The sequence below is a fragment of the Oncorhynchus clarkii genome, chromosome 2, assembly GCF_045791955.1.
Source record: "Oncorhynchus clarkii lewisi isolate Uvic-CL-2024 chromosome 2, UVic_Ocla_1.0, whole genome shotgun sequence".
NCBI lineage: Eukaryota > Metazoa > Chordata > Actinopteri > Salmoniformes > Salmonidae > Oncorhynchus > Oncorhynchus clarkii.
The window spans coordinates 61,333,414-61,358,945 of record NC_092148.1 but is presented as its reverse complement, the minus strand read 5'-3'; the positions used below and the strand labels follow the sequence as shown (position 1 = coordinate 61,358,945).

At 49.7% G+C, this 25,532-nt stretch overlaps 1 protein-coding gene across 2 annotated transcripts in view; it reads right to left on the bottom strand.

Annotated features, from left to right (window-relative positions):
- The window catches only part of LOC139371103 (zinc finger protein 423-like), a 155,382-nt gene that overhangs the window by 75,450 nt on the left and 54,400 nt on the right, over positions 1-25,532 (bottom strand). For both annotated transcript variants that reach the window (XM_071111179.1, XM_071111188.1), the window contains exons 4-5: positions 1,010-4,458; positions 159-243 (exon numbers count right to left, since the gene is read on the bottom strand). In XM_071111179.1, coding sequence (XP_070967280.1) covers positions 159-243; positions 1,010-4,458 — 3,534 coding nt within the window. The remainder of the gene's footprint in view (positions 1-158; positions 244-1,009; positions 4,459-25,532) is intronic.

Below are 25,532 nucleotides of genomic sequence, written 5' to 3'. Positions count from 1 at the left end.
CACACCTGTGTGCTGTGCAGGCCGGGGAGAGAGAGAGGGTGAGGGCTAGGCCAAACAGAAGGCTGTGGAGCCAGAGGAAACTGAAAGGAGAGACGGGCACAGAGATAACAAACAGACACGCGTAAACACACAAACAGGAAGAGACTAGGCTGACTCACCAATCATGTGATTGGCTACGTGGATCTGGATCTCCCGTTCTGTCTCGAAGGTCATTTGGCATTTGATGCACTGGTACGTCTTCTTCTGCAATGCAACAGACAGGTAGACAATCATTTTAGAGAGGGAATCAAACTGCTCATTCACTCACACACACACAATACAGAAAGGATGTACTGGGGGGGGGGGGGGGGGGGTTGGAGGTTTCTCCTTGCTGTTACACTGAGCTGAAACAAAAGCGGAGGTAAAGATTGAGCGTCCCAGGGACCTCACTGTCAATATCTAGTAGAGCGAACAGGCCACACAATGCCTCAGCAGGGCCGAGCTGCAGGCCCCGCCGGGCCCAAATGAAACGCAGCCATGAATTCACACATCTAACTGAGCACAACTTCTTACTGACACGCTAGCCACTGGGAACTGACACACTGCTAGAAAATACCGTTAAAATGTTTATAGTATTGTATGAGGGAAATCTTTTAAAACTAGGTTATTTTTGCACCCATGATAAGTATAAGTGGGAACAACATGGCATGAAATGATAAAAATCACATTAAAATCTTTAGATTTCAAAAGGATTAGGAGTGATTGAATACAATGACGTTCTAATGCATTCATTCGATTTGTCTAAATGCAGGGCCATTAAACTTTTTGTTGGGTTGGTAATAACTTCCATTTATTTTATACTGCAGAGGACCATGTTGGTTATTCACCATATGGCTGATTCATAAATTACTAAACTGAACCTGCTATTTACCGAAACCTTAGCATTTTCTTATATTGTACGTAGATTTCAATGTTTATCAATGTGCTGATCAAGACATAGTGGGGGAAATCATTATACGTGTGTTCTTACTTTAGGGATAGAAGAGGCATCCGTCACCTTCTTGGCCCCGCTGTTCTCCGGGCTCATCTCGGGGTGGTCCACCTGAACGTGGCTCTCCAGGTCCTCCAGGGTCTCAAACTTCACAGCACACTCTGGGCATCGCAGCCCAACCGCAGTCTTCTCTCCTCCGGCCTCCTGGGGAGTGGTGCCCCCGCTGGGAGACTGGCCGTTGGTAGCCCGGCTCATACAGCCAGCACACAGCCCATAGGGCAGCCCGTTCACATCCAGCTTCACCAGATCCTGCTTGTTCTTGAACTCCTTGAGGCACAGGGCACACTTGTAGTGCTTGTGTTGCTGCAGCTGGCCATTGGGGGAGGAGGAGGCTGAGCCGCCCCCGCCTCCGCTGCCCCCGCCGGCTGAGAGCTTCTGCATGTGGAAGGTGCCGTGGATCTTGAGCTCCAGGGTGGAGGTGACCGTCTGCATGCATACCACACAGCGGAAGCCCGTCAGAGAGTTCCTCAAGTCTGGGTGCATCTGGCAGTGCTCTATGAAGTCCTCCTCGCTCTGCAGGGGCATCTTACAGATGCGGCAGGTGCCCGTGTCCAGGCTCTTGCTGTGGGTGACCTTGTGTTCGGTGAGCGTGAGCAGGGAGGGGAAGCGCTCTCCACAGATGGGACACATGTAGTGTTTGGCGGGACCACGGTGGGTCTGGGCGTGCTCCCTCAGGCCATTCTCAGAGAAGAAGGTCCGTGAGCACACGTTGCACTTGTGGTTTCCCTTGATAAAGTCGGCCTTCTTCTTGCGGGTGCCGGCGTCGTCGTCCCCGGGCTGGATGTTGTGGTCCCTCAGTCGGTGGTTCTGCAGAAGACTCTCCATAGTGTAGGCTGCTCCACAGATGTCACAGGCGTACATGGGCTCTGAATTGTCCAGCTCCTCCTCCCCTCCGCTGGCCTCATGGCTGTTGGCTACATCCTGACTCGCGTTCTTTAGCAGCATGTTCTGCAGGTCAGCCTGCTCCGTGGCCACTGTCGATCTTTCGCTTCCTCCACCACGCTTGGAGCTCTGGGTTACACCGTTGGGTGTGCCATTCTGGCTTCCTCCATTCCCGGTGCCGTTCCCCCCATCAAAGACACAGTGCTTCTCCCTCAGGTGCCTCTCCAGCAGAACGATGGCGTGGAAGGCCTTGCCACAGAAGCGGCAGTTGAACTTCTTACTGTGGGTGGTGATGTGGCACTGCAGCTCCACCTCTGTGCAGAACGTCTCCCCACAGAAGATGCACTTACGGGCCTTGCTGGTGACACCGGGGCCGGTGGGGTGCCCCAGGTGGCTGTGTTTAACGTGCAGCTCAAGGTCACTCTCCTTCCGGAAGTCCCAGGTGCAGGCTGTGCAGCGGAACATCTTCTTCTCGTTGCTGTGCTTGACAGCCAGGTGGACCTGGATGGACACCTTGGAGTCAAACACCTCCTGGCACAGCGTACAGTGGTACAGCACAAAGGTGTGCATGTCGAGCAGGTGCTTCTGCAGATCGTCCACTGAGGAGAACTGCTTATCACAGCTTTCACAGACGTACTGGGTGGACGTGGTGGTGTAGTGGACCGTTAGGTGCTGCAGCAGAGACTCCTGGGAGTCAAAGTCCTCTTTGTTGCACTGCGGGCAGGACTGCCTCCTCAGCAGCATTTCCAGGTGGGACTTGAGATGGGCTTGAAAGCCCTCGAAGCTGCTGAAGCGCAGGTCACACTGGTTGCAGGGGTAGTCTCCATTGGACCCTGCCGTGGTGGAGTCCCCAGCCAGCCTATGGCGTTTGGGGGAGGAGATCTCCACATCAGAGGAGGCGGGGCTGAGTTCCGCCACCTTTGCTTGCCGCTTGTTATTGGCCAGTGGGATGTTCTTGTGGTTCTCCTTGATGTGCTTGGTGAGCTTGAGCAGGGAGCCGAAGATGGGCGAGTTGGTGCAGTAAGGGCAGGAGTAGACCTCCATGAAGGACTGGGAGGGCTGCAGGATGGGAGACTCCATCTTGGGCATGCCTCCTCCACTGCAGTGGGTCTGCTGGATGTGCTCTGTGAGAGAGGACTCTGTGAGAAAGCCCATGGAGCACTGGTTGCAGAAGAAGGCGTGGTTGCCCTCCAGGGTGGTGGAGCCTGCGACCATTCCTCCAGGCAGGCAGTGGGACACACGGATGTGCTCCTGCAGGGTGTTGATGTCTGCAAACATGTCTGGGCAGTAGTTGCAGTGAAAGGCCGACACGTTGGTGAATTGAAGCAGGGGGAAGGCCGCTGAGGCGCCTCCACTGCCTCTGTGGGCTTTGCGGATGTGTTCGTTGAGGTTGTAGAGCGTGGGTAGGGTGTCCAGGCACAGCTGGCAGGTGTGGTTCTGCTGGGGCTTGTCTGCATGGATGGTCTTCAGATGAATCTCCAGAACGGCCAGGCTGTTGAAGTCTCTCTTGGAGCAGTAGGGGCAGCTGTAGGTCACCTTGGCCGTCCAGTGACCCCCGTCGTCATGGTCAGAGTTCGGGGCCAGCTTGCGCCGGCTCTGGATGGGCTTCAGGGTGGAGTCTGGGGTGGAGCCCCTCTCCAGAGAGGCGCTGGAGTCCGGGGTGGCGCTGCTCATGGATGCCACGCTGCCCAGCACGGGGTCAGGGCTGGGACTGTGATTACTGGAGTCGGGCTGCCGGTGGCTGTCCATGTGGCAGTAGACGTCCTCCACAGAGGGGAACTGCTCTGAGCACACGGGACACTTGTGTTTGTGGTTAGCGTGGGACGTCTCGATATGGGAGAGCAGCAGGCCCTCATCACTGAAGATCTCGGGGCAGTGGATGCACTGCAGGTCGGAGCGGTCAGACAGCTGGGGGTGGCGGGTCACTACGTGCTTCTCCAGCTCGTCTGTCTGGCTGAAGGTCTCCTCACAGTAGTCACACATGTACAGGTCCTGGTCCATCTCCCCTCCACTGCCTGCATTGCTGCCACGCTTCCCCCCTTCCTTTTCAGCACGCAGGGCAAGGTGCTCCTTGTTCTTCCTGTGGGCCTGCATGTGGCTCTGCAGAGAGGATGTGGAGGAGAAGCCTCTCTTGCACACACTGCACTTAAAGGGCTTGCTGGAGCTGTGGGTCTTCAGGTGGATCTTGAGATGGTCGCTGCGGGAGAAAGCCGCCTCACATTCCTGGCAGCTGTACTTCTTGTCTCCGGTGTGGAGCTTGACGTGGCGGTCGCGGCTGCGCTTGTGCTTGAACAGGCGGCTGCAGAAGGTGCACTTGAAGGGCAGCTTGTCGCTGTGGATCTGCTCGTGGCGCTTCAGGTAGCTGAGGCGGCTGAAAGACTTGTCGCAGAACTGGCAGGGGTAGGGCAGCCCCGCGCCCCCTTCCTCCTCCCCTGTGCCCATGCCCAGATCGCTGCAGCCATCCCCCAGCATCTGTGACGGTGACGCCACGTCTTTGCTGGAGGGAGAGGACCCTACCCAGGAGAGCCCAGGGTCATCATCACCATCTGCAATGCAAAACACAGGCAGAATTAAAGTGTTAGAGAGGAGATTTAAAAAAAAATCTAAAACAGAATACAATTAAAGACAGTCCCACAAGATTTAAGAAATAAGGACAAATTGTATTTTCTCTCTCTTCATCCTCCCTAAGCAAACATCCCCCACCCCCTCTAGAATTACATCTGCCTTATCATATATTGTCATTATGGGGACAAGATTGAAATTCCGAAAACCGATTAGAAGACACTCAATAGTGAGGGTATATTCTTATATAACAATGTGAATGAAATAAAACACGGGATTCTGTATGCTTTTCTCCAGTTTGGTGCTGACACAAGGGAAAGTCTATTAATGCATACATAATATAAATATACACAAAGAGCATAAATTAACGCTGTCCTGCTTTGTGCAGTCTGAGGGGGCCTGCCACAGCCCTCACGTCATCTATTTAGCATCTAAACTAGAGCCGTCTGAAGGAGAGGAGAAACACTCATGACTTATTGAGCAGGAATGCTGCGAGCCTGGAGTCCCACTGTGGCTCAGACAAACCCAGAATTCTCCAGCTCAGCCTGTTTGCTTTATTTGACTAAGTTTCACACTCTGCTCTCAATGCGTGAGGAGAGAAGCCTCTGGTAGTCATCATCACACATAACCAAATGTTTACAATAAGTAAACAGCCTCCCGCATTTCCCCTCTCCACACATACATCTTATAAAACATGCTTTTTACATGAAACTAGTCTGTAGCTGGAGGGCACGTGACTCAATCTGCATCTCATTTGTATTTTGGCTGACAATCACACTCAAACAGGTAACTGTCCTCTCAGCAAAAGTAGGCTTCAAAACAAAGTATTAACAACATTCTTTATCTAAGAGAGAGAAGTCATTTGCTACTTATCTCTTTAAGCAACTATGAATATTTTTCCCTTCCCACTACCCACTCGTACAATATGTGTTATACAAAAGGTATGCACTGCAGATTTGGTGGAAAATAGATGAATGTGATGAATCGATGCACTCGAAAATGTAGATGCTGTGCAGAGCAAATAAAAAAACTGCAGGGGTTTGTGGGTCATCTTGTTGTAAAAACATGAATTATGAATTTAGCTTGGAGCTAGGAAAGAAACCTCTCCTCTAAAAGACTGTAAAATAGAGATATTACATGGAAGATAAAGGCAACAGGAGAGAGATGCCATCCAGCCGCAACAATGAGGAGAGTAATATTACAGGACGAGGGCAAGTTAATAAACAAGTATGAACGAGACCAAGGAAATGGACAAAGATGGAAAGAAAAGATGCTGGGAAATATGTTTGAGAGCATTTGTACAGAGACCGGGGAAGCAGGAGAAACTAACAATTACAGCCTATTTATATGCTACAGATCAAACCAGTAACACGCTGTTTTGTTGAGTACATAAATCCTAACATAAATGCTATTTTGAGCCCAAAACGGAGTACCACCTGCATTGTGTGTGTGTGTGTGTGCATGCATCTGTGCTCGTGCGTGAGTGTGTGCTGTATTTATGTGTGGGTAACTATGTAAGCGTGATGGAGGGGGGAACAACTCTGTTTCTCAGATTACAGTTAAGGCCTGTACCCCACTGTCTACACAGCTGGGGTGTCTGGACATCCCCTCCCTATTGTAGCCATTCCCCCCAGTCCTCCTCTCATGCCTTTGTGTCCGTGTCAGGATAAGAGTCATTCTGACACAAGTTAAACCCCGACAACACAGGAGCGAGAGAGGGCCTCGGCGTCCCGAATAAAGAGAGGGGATGAAAAGCCCAAAAGGGCCTTAACTGGGGTGAATTCTTTGGCTGCACAATGAAAGCGTGGCCCCTGACAGGCTGGTCTCTGATGTGAGCCGAGTGGAGGTGAGAGAGCAGAGGGGAGAGCTGCTCACGACTGACAGGTACGCCGTCCTGCCGAGCCCCAGCCATGTACTGCACCACATCACACCACATACAAAGGAACACTTGCTTGAGCATGAAGAAGAAGAAAGAAATAAAATGAGGGATAAATAAGTAGAGAAGTGGGAGGGAGAAAGAATGGTGAGGGAAGAAGAGAAGAAAAAAAACTCCTGGCACATGTGGTCATTCTGTCGAATTCTAAATCTATTAATGCTAATGCAATCCCTCTGACTGCAACAGAATGTGAGAAATCACTTTTGAGAAAGGAGATTATAGTCATTAAATAGCCTTAATCCTCAGAAGTGTGGCTGTCGGAAAATGGAAGATCACATGGCTTTTAGAGGGCTTTTGTCATCGGTCCGCTGGGGGACTTGGCAAGAGCACTAAACAGGGTAAGAAATTTCAATGAAAAGTTAAATTAGAAAAGAAACAGAAAATAAAGAGGGGGAAAGGCGAGGGGGAAGCAGAGAGAAAAGCGAGAAAAGACTGGAATGGGCACGCAAACACATGCTGCTCCCATGTCTCCTCACTCCAGCGTTCCCAAGCACACCCCTGATGGCTTCTCTGTCTTTATCTCGCTCTCCCAGTCTGTTCCACCCTCCGTCCGCCCATGTCTTTCATGTTGTTACTCATTACTGAATTAACAGGCTACAGTCATGTCTGCCCCTGGCGCTGGCCTTCACCTCCGCTGCCATGGCCCAGGTGGAGGGGTGGGGCCAGGCAGGGAGGAGGGAGTGCCTGGCAGATGGAGACACTGCAGTCCAGAGGAAGAACGGCCATCCTGCCTCCAATCAGGGCCCAGTAATTGGAACTGGCCGAACAAAACACAAGGCCACAGACGAAGGCCCCAACTGAGCTCTACCTGAGCACGAGCATAGAGGTAGTGGATGGATGGAGCAGAGATGGCCAATTTTGGTCTGAGTTTCAAGAGGACGCCCCATGCTGCCCCACCCCCCACCTCGCTCTATCCAGACTGGGCCGGCCTGATGACGCCTGTCCCCTCTCTAATAGGCTGGCCAGCCAGCCGGCATGCCGAGGCCGGAGCGTGGAGGAAACGCGGTAATGAAGACATGCCCAGCCTGGCGTCCCCAGCTCTAGCTTGCTCTTCCCCTCATCAGACACGAGGACAGAGGTCCGTCTCCCCGTGTACCCCATCCCAAAACCACGCCACCCCTGAGAAGCCGCTGTGGCGGCGTCTCCTCTGAAGTGCAACGGAAACGCAGCCCCAGAAAGCAAAAAGCCAGGCTGTTCATTAGAGCAGGACGGCCTCCCTCCGTTTCCACATGATGTCCACAACACTGACTGGCAGACAGAGACTAACGCCTTCCTTAATGTCCAAACAATGTGATCATTAATAATCTGTTCTATCAACTGTACTGCCACTAAACCTGCTCCATATGCATATGGAGATAATCTGCAGTGTCAACGTGCTCCTCCTGGGGGGGGGGGAGCAAACAGCCAGCTTGACTGGGCTGACATCTTTCTACTGAGACTTGATTAAAAGCAGGGGGTCTGTTTCTATCCTATTCTAGAAAGCAGTTGTCTGTAGTCACTCAGGCCTTGGACAACCGTGGTGTGTGTGTCTGTTATTTATGCCGTACACATCATTTCAATACCACACAACATGGTCTGGACTAGGACAAAAACAAAGTGGGTGACCATTGAATCAATATTTATGGATGATCAATAGTCGTAAAGAAGAGTAACAGCAAGGGACATAGCTGCTGCCACCCCCCAGTGGGTCAGAGACAACAGGAATCAGGTACCAAGACTGGCCCTACTGAGGGAGCAGTGGGTAATGTAGAAGGTCTTCTCTAATAAGACTACTGTACAGTATGTGTGTATGTTTATCATATGGGCTCACCTCGTCACATTCCCCTGCCCTCCACTCACACCCCTCCTCCCTAATTAACATTTCCACCTTTCAGTCTGGCTCCCTGCCCAAACTTCCACCGAGCCCCCTGCCTGGCTCCCAACCCCATCCCCTTGGCCCCCTTCCCATGGCCCCAGGCAGCAGAGACGCACCGTAGGGGGCAGAAAAACAACTTCCAGCCAGGTCTCTGACAGGGCAGCGCAGCATGCAGGCCAGACAAGCCTGGAGCAACGGACAAGCCGACAGGGGGAATGGAACTTTCAAGAGGAGAACTGCTCCCCATTTTCAAGCCCCTTCCGTCCTTACTTCTCACCTCTTCTCCCCTCTTTCTTCCTCCCACTATCAATCCATCGTTTCCAAACTTTTCCAGGGTAAAACTATCAACCTAAATTGTGGTATACTATGCTATAACTCATTCCTCAGTCAAATACTGTATCACAACACACACTGTGACTTCTGATGGGGTCTGAAGCCATGTGGGGTTGTTGTTGAACATCAAAATGTTTAATCTCCCTCTTTCGCAAACGTACACACATTTATCTCCCTAGGCCTAGTCTGTCTCTAGAGGTCTCCAGTCCACTGCTGTCCCTCAGACCCATGGGAGGCAGTCTGTCAGGGACCTGAGTACTGGAGGACACACACACACAGGGTGGGTGAAGTCAGAGCGGACGCAGTCTGTCAGGGGCCTGAGTCCTGGAGGGCACAGTCACACGCTGCCCACAGCCCATATGGAGCAGTTGGCGCCCAAAAGTTCCCAAGCAGCCGGCCACATTCCCAGGGCAGAAGGTGAGGGGCAGGGGGCGTCGGGGTGAGGGGGGCATGGGGCGGCAACAGCTGACAGGCCTCTCCTCTCTTCACCGCCCAAGAGACATCCAGGTGACAGGAGGGGAACTGGGACAAACATGGGAGGTTGACCAGTATATGAGTCACTCAGTCCTATAGACACAACCTTGAACCACTAAGGACCTCCATCACCCCTCGTACAGTGCATTCTGAAAGTATTCAGACGCCTAGACTTTTCTCACATTATATGTTACAGCCTCATTCTGAAATGTATTACAGATTTTTTTTCTTATCAATCTACACACAATACCCCATACTGCCAAACGAAAACAGACATTTAGAAATATTTGCAAAATTAAAAATCAAAAACAGAAATACCTTAATTACATAAGTATTCAGACCCTCTGCTATGAGACTTGAAATTGAGCCCAGATGCATCCTGTTTCCATTGATCATCCATGAGATGTTTCTACAACTTGATTGGAGTCCACCTGTGGTAAATTCAATTGATTGGACATGATTTGGAAAGGCACACACCTGTCGATATAAGGCCCCACAGTTGACAATGCATGTCAGAGCAAAAGCCAAGCCAAAAGGTCGAAGGAATTGTCCATAGAGCTCTGAGACAGGATTGTGTCGAGGCACAGATCTGGGGAGGGGTACCAAAACATTTTTGCAGCATTGAATGTCCTCAAGAACACAGTGGCCTCCATCACTCTTAAATGGAAGACGTTTGGAACTACCAAGACTCGTCCTAGAGCTGGCTGCCCAGCCAAACTGAGCAATCGTGGGAGAAGGGCCTTGGTCAGGGAGGTGACCAAGAACCCGATAGTCACCCCGACAGAGCTCCAGAGTTCCTCTGTGGAGATGGGAGAACCTTCCAGAAGTACAGTGGACACATGGAAAAAGCACTACAGCCCGCTTGGAGTTTGCCAAAAGGCAAGTAAAGGACTCTCAGACCCATGAGAAACAAGATACTCTGGTCTGATGAAACCAAGATTGAACTCTTTGGCCTGAATACCAAGCTTCACGTCTGGAGGAAACCTGGCACCATCCCTACGGTGAAGCATGATGGTGGCAGCATCATGCTGTGGGGATGTTTTTCAGCAGCAGGGACTGTGAAAATATGGAGAGATCCTTGATGAAAACCTGCTCCAGAGTGCGCAGGACCTCAGACTGGTGCGAAGATTCACCTTCTAACAGGACAACGACCCTAAGTACACAGCCAAGACAATGCAGGAGTGGCTTCGGGACAATTTTCTGAATGTCCTTGAGTGACCCAGCCAGAGCCCGGACTTGAACCCAATCAAACATCTCTGGAGAGACCTGAAAACAGCTGTGCAGCAACGTTTGAGAAGATCTGCAGAGAAGAATGGAAGAAACTGCCAAAATACAGGTGTGCCAAGCTTGTAGCCCCATTCAGAAGAAGACTCGAGGCTGTCATCACTGCAAAAGGTGCTTTGACAAAGTACTGAGTAAAGGGGTTGTATACTTACGTAAATGTGATATAAAAAACAGTTTTTGCTTTGTCATTATGGGATATTGTGTGTAGATTGGTGAGAGGAAAAAATACGAAAAAACAATTTACACTGAAAATGGAAGTTTGGTAACTGAATCTTGGTACAATCTCATTCAGTTTGTTATGCGTTCAGAAAACTCTGTTAAATATCTGCTCCGAAGTAAGATTAAATGATGTCTGCAGAAAGAATGGGGTGTCAGCAAGTTTTTGGGGGGCGGGAGTTATTGAACTACATTAAGTGAAGCATATTTACACCGGGTAAAGTTACTACATAAGTAGAAAGTAACGTCCAATAAAATTCATAGAATTGTGAATGTGCGTCGAGAGCGAGAGAGAGAGAGACCAACCGTGATTGGTTAAGATGAGTTTGACTCAAGTCTTGGTCGGGTCTGTGAGAGCTGCAAGGAGCCAGCACTGTTAAACAGCTGCACATTAATTACATGTGAAGTGTACCAAAACAAGTCTTGCTACAGAGGCCATGTGGAGGAAGATGGCAGGCATCTGGTTCTCCCTCTCTCTCCCTACTCCATCCTGCACTCTCTACCTTTACTTCTACTCTCTCTCTGCCCATCTCTTCTTCTCATCCCTCTCCAACCTTGCCTCTCTCTCGCTCTACCTCACACTCTGCCTCTCAGTCCCTCTCCCTTGCCTGTGTCACAGTGTGTGAGTAACAGTTTGGGCATGTTCTCTCTGTCAATGGGAAACTGTTGTGAGATCCCATGGATGAAATCAACAGCACAAACCTTCAACAGACCCTGCTTCGCTCAACCGCTATGGTTTCACCTGCCACCATAGCTGCACCACCACATCATCGGTTTCAGTCAGCCCTTCGTCAGTGTCCGGCTATGGTGCTCTTATTCTCTGGGATCTGAGCGTCCTCTCTTTCCCTGGGCTTTTGGCAGACCCCACCGAAGCGTTTTCTCCGTCGTTCAGCCCTCAACCTCTCCCCTATGATCGAACACATCCATTCTCTCACAGCTCACCAGGTCCTCTCGTTGCACGTAACCCTCTTCCCTCTCTCCTGACTATTCTCCAGGGCTTTTCAATGGGTTGTGACTCAGGTCTTATGACGCTGTTCTGCTCTGTAGGGTTATGAGTCAGACACTGTGTTGGTCTCTGTGCTGTGACTAAGGTGTATGCTGAGGATTTTCTAGGTTAAAGCCGTTCTCTCAGCATCATTCAACAGAGCTCAATCAACTAAACCTCATTATTAAAAATAGCCGGCATCGCCGGCGGCAGGTTCAGCATAGGAGGAGTTTAGTGGAGGGGTTAGCGTGTGTACTCAGAAGGAGGGGCCTTGGGATAGAGTAGTTACCAGGAGACATCACTTACGTAATGTCACTCCTATCTATCTGTGGTATGACAGTCATGTCCACTCAGAAATCTAACAAGAGACATATGGTCCTTTAGTAAACACAAATGGAGTATGAAACAAGCATCCCTTTACATACTGTCCAGGCCTGGCTAAGAACAGCAAAATAAAATCTGCTTCAGAAAATCAGCTACCCCAACAACTAGAGACATTGCCACCTAGAGTCTGCCTGGGAGAATACAAGGCAGTGGATGGTGTCAAAATGCTTCCACAGTATACCGCCCCAAACATGCATCCATATATCCACTGAATGAGATGGGGGAAAGACATTACACCACTACATTGTGTCTGTCAAATAACAAATAGACAGACAAAATGTCCTCATGTTGTGAGCGACTACAACCAGGCTAACGTACACTCTCTGTACCTCTACCAGTGGAGCAGAGCTAGTTGTCATTCTGCCAGTTTTCCTGTTCCTCTGAGGTTACCCCATGTTTGTAGACCCCCCACCCCCACCCTGGTGTAGTAGGGCCTGTAAATAAGTCATGCCGGCAGCTGGAGCTGAGCAGAAGCAGTAGGCTGAGCTGTGTGGTTTCAGATGGGGAGATGGAGGCAGAGAGGCAGGCAGCAGCAGCCTGGGCTGAGAGATGGGGGTTAGGACATGGGGCTCCTGGGAGGCTTTGGGCCCAGGGGACCCCCAGCACAGGCAGAGAGAGGCGGGTACCTCCTGCCCACTGTGACACCCTAGGAGCCCCCCGGCCTCTCTGGGGAGGAGCGGCACTGAGAGGAACACCTGGACCTGCCATTAGTGACACACTGAGGGAGTAGAGCACAGACGGTGAGCAGGAACCACACACACACTGGTAGAGACACACACACACACACACACACACACACACACTGGCAGAGACACACACTGGCAGAGACACACACTGGCAGAGACAAACACACACACACACACACACTGGCAGAGACACACACTGGCAGAGACACACACTGGCAGAGACAAACACACACACTGCAGAAACACACACACAAACACACTGGTAGAGAGACACACACACACACACTGGTAGAGACACAAACTGGCAGAGACACACACTGGCATAGACACACACACACACACACTGGCATAGACACACACACACACACACTGGCATAGACACACACACACACACACACACACACACACACTGACATAGATACACACACACAGGCAGAGCCACACACACAGGCAGAGCCACACACTGGCAGAGACACACACTGGCAGAGACACACACTGGCAGAGACACACACACACACACTGGCATAGACACACACACACACACTGGCATAGACACACACACACACACACTGGCATAGACACACACACACTGGCATAGACACACACACAGGCAGAGCCACACACACAGGCAGAGCCACACACACACAGGCAGAGCCACACACACAGGCAGAGCCACACACACACAGGCAGAGCCACACACACACAGGCAGAGCCACACACACACAGGCAGAGCCACACACACACACACACACTGGCATAGACACACACACACACTGGCATACACACACACACACACTCAGTGGCATAGACACACACACACTTGCATAGACACACACACACACACACACTGGCATAGACACACACACGGGCAGAGCCACACACACAGGCAGAGCCACACACACAGGCAGACACACTGGCAGAGACACACAAACACACACCGGCATAGACACACACACACAGACAGGCATAGACACATACACACACACACACACACAGACAGGCATAGACACATACACACAAACACTGACAGAGCCACACACACACTGACAGAGCCACACACACACACACACACACACACACTGACAGAGCCACACACACACACACTGACAGAGCCACACACACACTGACAGAGCCACACACACACACACACACACACTGACAGAGCCACACACACACACACACACACTGACAGAGCCACACACACACACACTGACAGAGCCACACACACACACACACTGACAGAGCCACACACACACACACTGACAGAGCCACACACACACACACACTGACAGAGCCACACACACACACTGACAGAGCCACACACACACACTGACAGAGCCACACACACACACTGACAGAGCCACACACACACACTGACAGAGCCACACACACACTGACAGAGCCACACACACACGCACACACACTGACAGAGCCACACACACACACTGACAGATCCACACACACTGACAGATCCACACACACACTGACAGAGCCACACACACACTGACAGAGCCACACACACACACACACACACACACTGACAGAGCCACACACACACGCACACACACTGACAGAGCCACACACACACACTGACAGATCCACACACACACACTGACAGATCCACACACACACACACACTGACAGATCCACACACACACTGACAGAGCCACACACACACTGACAGAGCCACACACACACACACACACACACACACTGACAGAGCCACACACACACACACACACACACACACACACACACACACACACACACACACACACACACACACACACACACACACACACACACACACACACACTGACAGAGCCACACACACACATTACACACACTGACAGAGCCACACACACACACACACACACTGACAGAGCCACACACACACACACACACTGACAGAGCCACACACACACTGACAGAGCCACACACACTGACAGAGCCACACACACACTGAAAGAGCCACACACACACTGAAAGAGCCCCCCACACACACTGAAAGAGCCCCCCACACACACTGACAGAGCCCCACACACACACTGACAGAGCCCCACACACACACTGACAGAGCCCCACACACACTGACAGAGCCCCACACACACTGACAGAGCCACACACACACACTGACAGAGCCACACACACACACACTGACAGAGCCACACACACACACACTGACAGAGCCACACACACACACACACACACACTGACAGAGCCACACACACACACACACACTGACAGAGCCACACACACACACACACACACACTGACAGAGCCACACACACACACACACTGACAGAACCACACACACACTGACAGAGCCACACACACACACACACTGACAGAGCCACACACACACACTGACAGAGCCACACTGACAGAGCCCCACACACACACACACACACACACACACACACACACACACACACACACACACACACACACACACACACACACACACACACACACACACACACACACACACACACACACACACACACACACACACAGAGCCACAAACACAAAACCCTTCCGATTCAAGGAGACAGGCATGGATACGCACAAGCAGTAACACAGAATAGGAACCAATACAGAGCACAGGCTCTGATTGACGGGTACTCACACACCCACACAGTAAGCAACAGAGAGGGGGGCAGGGTGAAGAAGAAACCTGGACAACCCTGCTATTGTGACTGTACACTGTGAATAAGGACAGGATAATTAGTCTGTTATTAAACTGCTCAGGGTGACACCAGAGCACCCAGCTGGGGTTCAAGGACACAGAGAGAGCTCCACCTCAACACTGTCATTACACCACCTCTCACTGTCACAGAGAGAGACCGGGTGAGGGGGGTGAGGTAGAGAGACAAAAATAGGAAGATGTAGAGAAAGAGAGAAATAGGTTGTTAGAGAGATATTTACAACTAGAGCTGCCCAAATCATCTGCAGCAACAACAAAAAACATTTTCTCCACAAATGTTTGGATTTTCCTGTTCTGTAATTCCTGCCTTGAGCAGCACATCTCCTCTCCTGGACAGGTGATGGGAGAGCTGGTCAGAGTACAGCCATGTCCAGGAGCGATGTGTCTGGGCAACATGCCTTCAGTCTGCAGCGCTACTCTACCACACACACACACACACAATTCGTTTTACTATCCTTGTGGGGACCAAAACATTTATTCCCATTTATAATCCTATTTCCCTAAACCCTAACCTAAACATAACCTCAAATTGTAACCATAAACCTAACCTCTAAGCCTAAAATAGCCTTTTTCCTTGGGGACTGACTTCTGGTCACCACAAGAATAGTAAAACCACAAACACACACACAAACACACACACTTTGTACAGATCTCAGAGCAAGCCCTGCCACCTGCCAAGCTACACCTACAAGTACTCACCTCAATTGAACTGCAATTAGGGTTAAAAGATTTGTACTGATGATGTATAGCTACAATTGCCTAGCTGTAGCTAACAATACTGGTGTGATTGAACTGCCTATGGACTGTGTGGATACACACTAGCAATTAGCTGAGCAGAATGGCTATATCAAATACACAGGGTGGTGAATCAACAGGCCATTATTGTAGCTTGGCCATTACCTTCCTAACAAACAAAGCCTGTCCCTGATTCCACCCACACAGCCACACAGTCACAGCTAGGCCAGCCAGGATCAATGCCTGGCAGGACTTGTCTCTGACAGGGAGCTACATAGAGACAACAGGTGGGGTTCCCTGTTTAGTGTAGGTCGACTTTCATAATTGCATTATTATTTTCCAACTAACAGTCCCTGGCCCTCTCCTACACACATGCACGCACCATGCATATGCCTCATAATTGTTTACTGTTCAAACAAGGGGCGGGACCTTTGAACGAGGGACAACGGTCAGAGGGGGCATGTCTGGGAGTCGGTCAGGGCTGGCTCAACGAAGGGCTGGTTGTTGGCTTTGTGGGTCTGCTTCACACAAGACCAGAAATAAGAGAAGAGCTTTTTACTTTGGACTACAAAGCCCCCCCCCATAAAAATCTGTATCAAGTTCAATGTGGTCATCAACAAAAAGGGCCCAACTTTAAAACAAAAAATAGGGGAAAATAGAAGTTTCTTTATGTATTAAAGAGCGCAGAGCCACACAGTGTGTATCAAAAGGGGGTACGGACAGGGGGAAAGGAGCCACAGAGAAAAGAAATGGAGAACGAGACAAAGGTAGAGCTAGTGGGGGGAAAAATATCTGTCCAACATGAAACAGATCAAAGGCAGAGGCCGGGAGAATGAGAGGCCAGGGGGTCCTGTAATTACGGTCTACATCCGCCAAACCATGGAGCGAGAGAGGGAGGATGGGGGTTCCCAAAAACTTCTCAAATCCATTGGCTCCTGGGGTTGCCTTTGCTCTAGTCCTCACCCCCCACCCCCCAAACCCCCACCAGGCCGTACAAACAGTGCCAGATCTAGTTCTGCCCTTCTCCCTCCTCCTCCCCGCCAGCGAGGCCCCAATCCACTCAGGGGTCCTCCCGCTGGCCTGCGGGGGGATGGCTGTCCACTGTGACTGCCCGACAGAGAGAGAAAAAAACTTTTGTTGGGAACTTCTGGCATCGCCCCAGGGGCTGTTCTCTGGGAAGGAGAAACCAAACTGACCTTCACACACACACACACACACACACACACACACACACACACACACAAAACCATTAAACAAACCCTCTCACATTCTGTTACATACAAGAACATGCATTCAATAAGCCGTCAACATGCCTATATGTGAGAGAGAATGCTTACACACACATACACTCGCACACAACTGGGTTCTGGGGATGCATAGTGGGAGGAATAGATCAATGGTGACCACTGGCTGGTTTGACTCCACAGCAGAAAAAAGGATTGCAGAGGGACCAGACAAAAAGTACTGCACCCTCCCGACTTCAAACACCTCACCACCTCCACCTTTTAATAAAGCACAAGAACAGAAACATGGAAATGTCATTGTGCTTTCATGCCTTTCTACGGACCCCACGTCCCCCTCCCACCCAGCTTTCTAATGCTGCCTACCCTCGGCATGCTAATGACAGATCACCTCACCCATTCGGCTGCCCGTCAGACTGTCACGATTCAGGGTACAGTGGACCACAGTACTCCTCAAAAGACACCACACACCCCACCTGGTCCTGCAGTAACATACACCAGCCTGGGTTACAGTACTACACGACCACCTGGTCCTGCAGTAACATACACCAGCCTGGGTTACAGTAACTACACCAACCTGGGTTACAGTACTACACGACCACCTGGTCCTGCAGTAACATACACCAGCCTGTGTTACAGTACTACACAACCACCCAGTCCTGCAGTAACATACACCAGCCTGGGTTACAGTACTACACCAACCTGGGTTACAGTACTACACGACCACCTGGTCCTGCAGTAACATACACCAGCCTGGGTTACAGTACTACACCAACCTGGGTTACAGTACTACACGACCACCTGGTCCTGCAGTAACATATACCAACCCGGGTTACAGTAACTACACCAACCTGGGTTACAGTACTACACGACCACCTGGGTTACAGGACTACACCAACCTGGGTTACTGTACTACACCAACCTGGGTTACAGTACTACACGACCACCTGGTCCTGCAGTAACATACACCAACATGTGTTACAGTACTAAACGACCACCTGGGTTACAGTAACTACACCAACCTGGGTTACAGTACTACACGACTACCTGGGTTACAGTAACTACACCAACCTGGGTTACAGTACTACACGACCACCTGGGTTACAGTAACTACACCAACCTGGGTTACAGTACTACACGACCACCTGGGTTACAGTAACTACACCAACCTGTGTTACAGTACTACACGACCACCTGGGTTACAGTAACTACACCAACCTGTGTTACAGTACTACACGACCACCTGGGTTACAGTAACTACACCAACCTGGGTTACAGTACTACACGACCACCTGGGTTACAGTAACTACACCAACCTGGGTTACAGTACTACACGACCACCTGGGTTACAGTAACTACACCAACCTGTGTTACAGTACTACACGACCACCTGGGTTACAGTAACTACACCAACCTGGGTTACAGTAACTACACCAACCTGTGTTACAGTACTACACGACCACCTGGGTTACAGTAACTACACCAACCTGTGTTACAGTACTACACGACCACCTGGGCTCGGCACAAAACCTGAATTACTGGAGCCAGGAGGTTAATGCAGTATTATTGCATTCCATTTCACAACCATAGAGACTTTTTAGCCACTGGCTGAAAGGACAGGAACATTTTATTCAATTTCCTAATTTTATTAAAAGGGTTTGACTGATTGAGTTTAATCTGCATGACTTCAACATGTCAAGAGAGAATAAGGACACGGCAAGACAGAAGCTGCCAAACTCATGATCTAGGCCATTCACCTGGATGCATATTCACACCTCTTATAGAACCTCCATCCACACACCACCCCCCTCCTGTGACACATAGTTCGATGCCAGGCGAGGCTAAAAGCACATGCCTGCCCCAAAATTAAATGAATACAACAATTCAATTAAATCAAACCCCCAAGTGTTGTTATTACTTACTGGTGTTCCATTACTGAAATTGTATTACAAAAAAATAAATAAAAAAACAATTCCTCTTGCCTTATTTAATGTGGGTTTTCCTTGTTGACCCTCTCTCTGCTCTGATATTGATACCTATGAGTTACAATGAAGGGAATATGGGGTCAGGCCTGGAGTTGGTGGACGGGGGGGGGAGTCTAGTGTTGAAGGTAAGCAGTTATGTTGGGAACTAGTTTTACCATAATGCTAGCCTGCTACTAGTTAGCGACACAAGTGGACACTACAACACTGTGCTCCATCAGCCATGGGCCAAATGGAGAATTGTAGACCAGATCATCCTCTCTTCCAGATGGACTTACCAAACAGGACAACAGCAGCATAGAGGCCCATGAATGGAAGGTGGCTGGCCACGAGGGAAAAAAAAAACAGTGACTATCTTCCAATCTACAGTTTGCTGAGATGTGATTTGTGTATCTTGACAAGCTGTTCATTGGTCTCCTCCTCCTCATTACCCAACACCCCCAGTCTCTGTGCTCCCTTCAGCTTTCCTTAACTTTTCCACACAGTGGCAGAGTGCTGGAGGATTATTAGTGTTCTCCTCGTGCCTGCGATCCATACCGACCCTTATCAGCCCCTCACCAGTCAGCCCCAAGTCCCTCACAGCTGTCAGCCCCCCCTAGCCTATCCTCCCAGCCTCCCCCTCCCCCTTTATCTGCTCACTCACAGGCCGCACTGTTTGGCAGCCGACCGGGGGGGTGAGCAAGTCTCTCTCTTCTCTCCAAAGCCACAGCCACCCCCCCCACATCAGCAGCAGCAGCATCATCACCACCCCAGCCCTCCCTGCCTTCCCCAGCACATGGAAACAGGCCCGCATTGCTGTGCCGCGTCCTGGGGGAGTTCATTACTCGAGCAGGGCGCTCCCACCAGTGAGCCAGAGTGCAGGCCCGCCACGTCCCCACCGCGCTCCACTGGAGCTGCTCTCATTAAAAGAAAAAAAAAGAACGAAGGAGAAAAAAAGAGTGAAAGAAAGGAAAGAGACTTCTTGCTTCTGAAAAGACAGTGATGCAGCAAGACTAATAACGTGACCGCTTAAAAAAAACATGGTTGTTGTTGTGTGTTTTGTTGGGTATTCGAAGTCTTGTCTGATTCTATCCCCCGTGGCTCTGCTTACTTATTTAGAAGTATGTTTTCGATCATATTTGAAAATGAAAAGCAGATTTAAATATTTCAAAAGGTCTCCTCTGTGCGTGGGATGTGGGGAAGAGGGAATATAGGGAGGATTCTCTTGGTCCTTAACCCCAATTCTGGGTCTTCGGCTTTGAGCTCACTGCCTGGCCCCACAGTGCTCCCCACCCCCTACCCTCTCCTTGGGGTGGCTCCAATGTCACAACCACTGACAAATCAATGCTCACTCACCTATACACATTTTGTTTCCCCCAGCAAAAACAACTCAAATATGCCTCCCCCGACATCATAGCCGACTCCTCTACCTCACCCAGTGTGGAAGCACCCCCACGCCATCACCCACCGCCCCCTCATCTCCAGTGACTGCCAAAGAGCAACGAATCCGAATCAGGCACTAAGCAGGCCAGCTATTTCCAGGGACAAAGGACAGGGAGAGGAGCAGTGTGGAGCAGGCCTGAGGGGGAGGGGGAGGAGGGAAACAATGGCTGCTCCAGGCCCCCAGGGAAGAAAGCCAGTCACATGCTGACGTCAGGGGGTGGGGTGGGGGTAAGTGGGTGTATGAGAGAGGCTGCCAGAGGCTGGTCCAAGCCCCACTGGGGAGCCCTTCGTACGGGAAGAACTGGAGGACAGAGCCTCCCCTAACTCCCATCCAACCGTAGCATAGCTGACATCACATCGCCTCTGTGGCTGGTTGCTCTCATCAACTTCACTGTAATGTCTTCCGTTGTCGCTACTAGCGCTGCTTCCTCAAAATAATATGCTGTCCACCCCGTCTCCCTCCATATCACAGTCTGTCCTTTTCCTCCCATTCTCTCTGTGGCGTTCCATCTCTTCCCGCAGTGCCCCCTCATTATGGTTGCTGAGTGGTCTAGCCAAACCCAGACATGGGCTGCCTGCCTCACAATAAAAACATCCCCTTTAATGCCAGCCTACAGCCTCTCAGATTCCATCACACACACCTCAAAGCCGCCCTCTAAGATTACAGAACAGTCCACACATAAAAAAGGGGCCAACCGGTCTGACAGAGATCTGAAAAACAACAAAGTGTGTGTGTTTATATATATATATATATATATATATACAGTTGAAGTCGGAAGTTTACATACACTTAGGTTGGAATCATTAAAACTCGTTTTTCAACCACTCCACAAATTTCTTGTTAACAAACTATAGTTTTGGCAAGTTGGTTAGGACATCTACTTTGTGCATGACAAATCATTTTTCCAACAATTGTTTACAGACAGATTATTTCACTTTATAATTCACTGTATTTCAAGGCCTACCTTTAAACTCAGTGCCTCTTTGCTTGACATCATGGGAATATCAAAAGAACTCAGCCAAGGCCTCAGAAAAAAATGTGTATACCTCCACACGTCTGGTTCATCCTTGGGAGCAATTTCCAAATGCCTGAAAGTACCACGTTCATCTGTACAAACAATAGTATGCAAGTATAAACACCATGGGACCACGCAGCCATCATACCACTCAGGAAGGAGACGTGTTCTGTCTCCTAGAGATGAACGTACTTTGGTGCGAGAAGTGCAAATCAATCCCAGAACAACAGCAAAGGTGCTGGAGAAAACCGGTACAAAAGTATCTATATCCACAGTAAAACGAGTCCTAAATCGACATAAGCTGAAAGGCCGCTCAGCAAGGAAGAAGCCACTGCTCCAAAACCGGCATAAAAAAAGCCAGACTACAGTTTGCAACTGCACATGGGGGCAAAGATTGTACTTTTGGAGAAATGTCCTCTGGTCTAATGAAACAAAAATAGAACTATTTGGCGATAATGACCATCGTTATGTTTGGTTGGAAAATGGGGGAGACTTGCAAGCCGAAGAACACCATACCAACCGTGAAGCACGGGGGTGGCAGCATCTTGTTGTGGGTGTGCTTTGCTGCATGAGGGACTGGTGCACATCACAAAATAGATGGCATCATGAGGAGGAAAATGATGTGGATATATTGAAGCAACATCTCAAGACAACAGACAGGAAGTTAAAGCTTGGTTTCAAATAGACAATAACCCCAAGGACAACAAAGTCAGGCTACCCAAAACGTTTGACCCAAGTTAAAACAATTTAAAGGCAATGCAGACAAATACTAAATGAGTGTGCGTCAACTTCTGACCCACTGGGAATGTGATGAAAGAAAAAATCTGAAATAATTCATTCTCTCTACTATTATTCTGTTTTTTCACATTCTTAAAATAAAGTGGTGACCCTAACTGACCTAAGACATGGAATTTTTACTAGGATTAAATGTCAGGAATTATGAAAAACTGAGTTTAAATGTATTTGGCTTAGGTGTAAATCTCAGACTTCAACTGTACATATATACACTGCTCAAAAAATAAAGGGAACACTGAAATAACACATCCTAGATCTGAATGAATGAAATATTCTTATTAAATACTTTTTTCTTTACATAGTTGAATGTGCTGACAACAAAAGCACACAAAAATGATCAATGGAAATCGAATGTATCAACCCATGGAGGGTCTGGATTTGGAGTCACACTCAAAATTAAAGTGGAAAACCACACTACAGGCTGATCCGACTTTGATGTAATGTCCTTAAAACAAGTCAAAATGAGGCTCAGTAGTGTGTGTGGCCTCCACGTGCCTGTATGACCTCACTACAACGCCTGGGCATGCTCCTGATGAGGTGGCGGATGGTCTCCTGGGGGATCTCCTCCCAGACCTGGACAAAAGCATCCGCCAACTCCTGGACAGTCTGTGGTGCAACGTGGCGATGGTGGATGGAGCGAGACATGATGTCCCAGATGTACTCAATTGGATTCAGGTCTGTGGAACAGGCGGGCCAGTCCATAGCATCAATGCCTTCCTCTTGCAGGAACTGCTGACACACTCCAGCCACATGAGGTCTAGCATTGTCTTGCATTAGGAGGAACCCAGGGCCAACCGCACCAGCACATGGTCTCACAAGGGGTCTGAGGATCTCATCTCGGTACCTAATGGCAGTCAGGCTACCTCTGGCGAGCACATGGGGGGCTGTGCGGCCCCCCAAAGAAATGCCACCCCACACCATGACTGACCCACCGCCAAACCGGTCATGCTGAAGGATGTTGCAGGCAGCAGAACGTTCTCCACGGTGTCTCCAAACTGTCACGTCTGTCACATGTGCTCAGTGTGAACCTGCTTTCATCTGTGAAGAGCACAGGGCACCAGTGGTGAATTTGCCAATCTTGGTGTTCTCTGGCAAATGCCAAACGTCCTGCACGGTGTTGGGCTGTAAGCACAACCCCCACCTGTGGACGTCAGGCCCTCATACCACCCTCATGGAGTCTGTTTCTGACCGTTTGAGCAGACACGTGCACATTTGTGGCCTGCTGGAGGTCATTTTGCAGGGTTCTGGCAGTGCTCCTCCTGCTCCTCCTTGCACAAAGGCGGAGGTAGCGGTCCTGCTGCTGGGTTGTTGCCCTCCTACGGCCTCCTCCACGTCTCCTGATGTACTGGCCTGTCTCCTGGTAGCGCCTCCATGCTCTGGACACTACGCTGACAGACACAGCAAACCTTCTTGCCACAGCTCGCATTGATGTTCCATCCTGGATGAGCTGCACTATCTGAGCCACTTGTGTGGGTTGTAGACTCCGTCTCATGCAACCACTAGAGTGAAAGCACCGCCAGCATTCAAAAGTGACCAAAACATCAGCCAGGAAGCATAGGAACTGAGAAGTGGTCTGTGGTCACCACCTGCAGAACCACTCCTTTTTTGGGGGTGTCTTGCTAATTGCCTATAATGTCCACCTGTTGTCTATTCCATTTGCACAACAGCATGTGAAATTCATTGTCAATCAGTGCTGCTTCTTAAGTGGACAGTTTAATTTCACAGAAGTGTGATTGACTTGGAGTTACATTGTGTTGATTAAGTGTTCCCTTTATTTTTTTTGAGCAGTGTATATATATATATATATATATATATATATATACACACACACACACACACACACATATATACAGTAGGGCAAAAAAGTATTTAGTCAGCCACCAATTGTGCAAGTTCTCCCACTTAAAAAGATGAGGCCTGTAATTTTCATCATAGGTACACTTCAACTATGGCAGACAAAATTAGAAAAAAAAATCCGGAAAAATCACATTGTAGGATTTTTAATGAATTTATTTGCAAATTATGGTGGAAAATAAGTATCTGGTCACCTACAAACAAGCAAGATTTCTGGCTCTCACAGACCTGTAACTTCTTCTTTAAGAGGCTCCTCTGTCCTCCACTCGTTACCTGTATTAATGGCACCTGTTTGAACTTGTTATCAGTATAAAAGACACCTGTCCACAACCTCAAAACAGTCACACGCCAAACTCCACTATGGCCAATACCAAAGAGCTGTCAAAGGACACCAGAAACAAAATTGTAGACCTGCACCAGGCTGGGAAGACTGAATCTGCAATAGGTAAGCAGCTTGGTTTGAAGAAATCAACTGTGGGAGAAGAAGAAATCAACTGTGGGAGCCACACAAGGTTAAAACTATTATGAGCTCTCCCACGGCATACTGGCCTTTGTCACTGCTGTGTGCGTGTGGCTGTGCGTGTGTGTCTGTGTCTGTGTCTGCATGTGTGCGCGCGTCTTTGTGCGTGTCTGCGTGTGCGAGTCTGTCTTCAGCGGTGTGTTAGATCATGTGTGAGGCTGTGTCCTGTAAATGACCCAGAGGTTTTCTGCAGTTTGTTCCAATATAATGTGAGGTCCTCTAGAAAATACACACGGAGTCCATGTGTCCATTCAACAGGGGAGGAACGGTGACAGAGGCAGGAGGAACAGCTTATCTACAGGGATCCATCTCAGGCCTACAGCCCAATGGGGACCAGACTGGACCCAGGCATAATGTTGAGACAAGAGAAATCAGACAAAATATGTGTATGTGACCAACAAAATTTGATTTGATACAAGCTAGTGTTGTTGAGGAGACTTTGCAGGGTGAAGGAGACTAAGTGAGAAAGAGAGACATGTTTGGGGCAGACACTACAGGGTGTATGAGACAGAGCGAGAGAGAGAGAGAGAGAGAGAGAGAGAGGGGCAGTTTTGAGGTCTACTCAACAGGGTGCATGGGAGAGGGGGTGTGACAAGGGGTGGTTTTGGGGGAGAGTCTACAGGGTGAATGAGA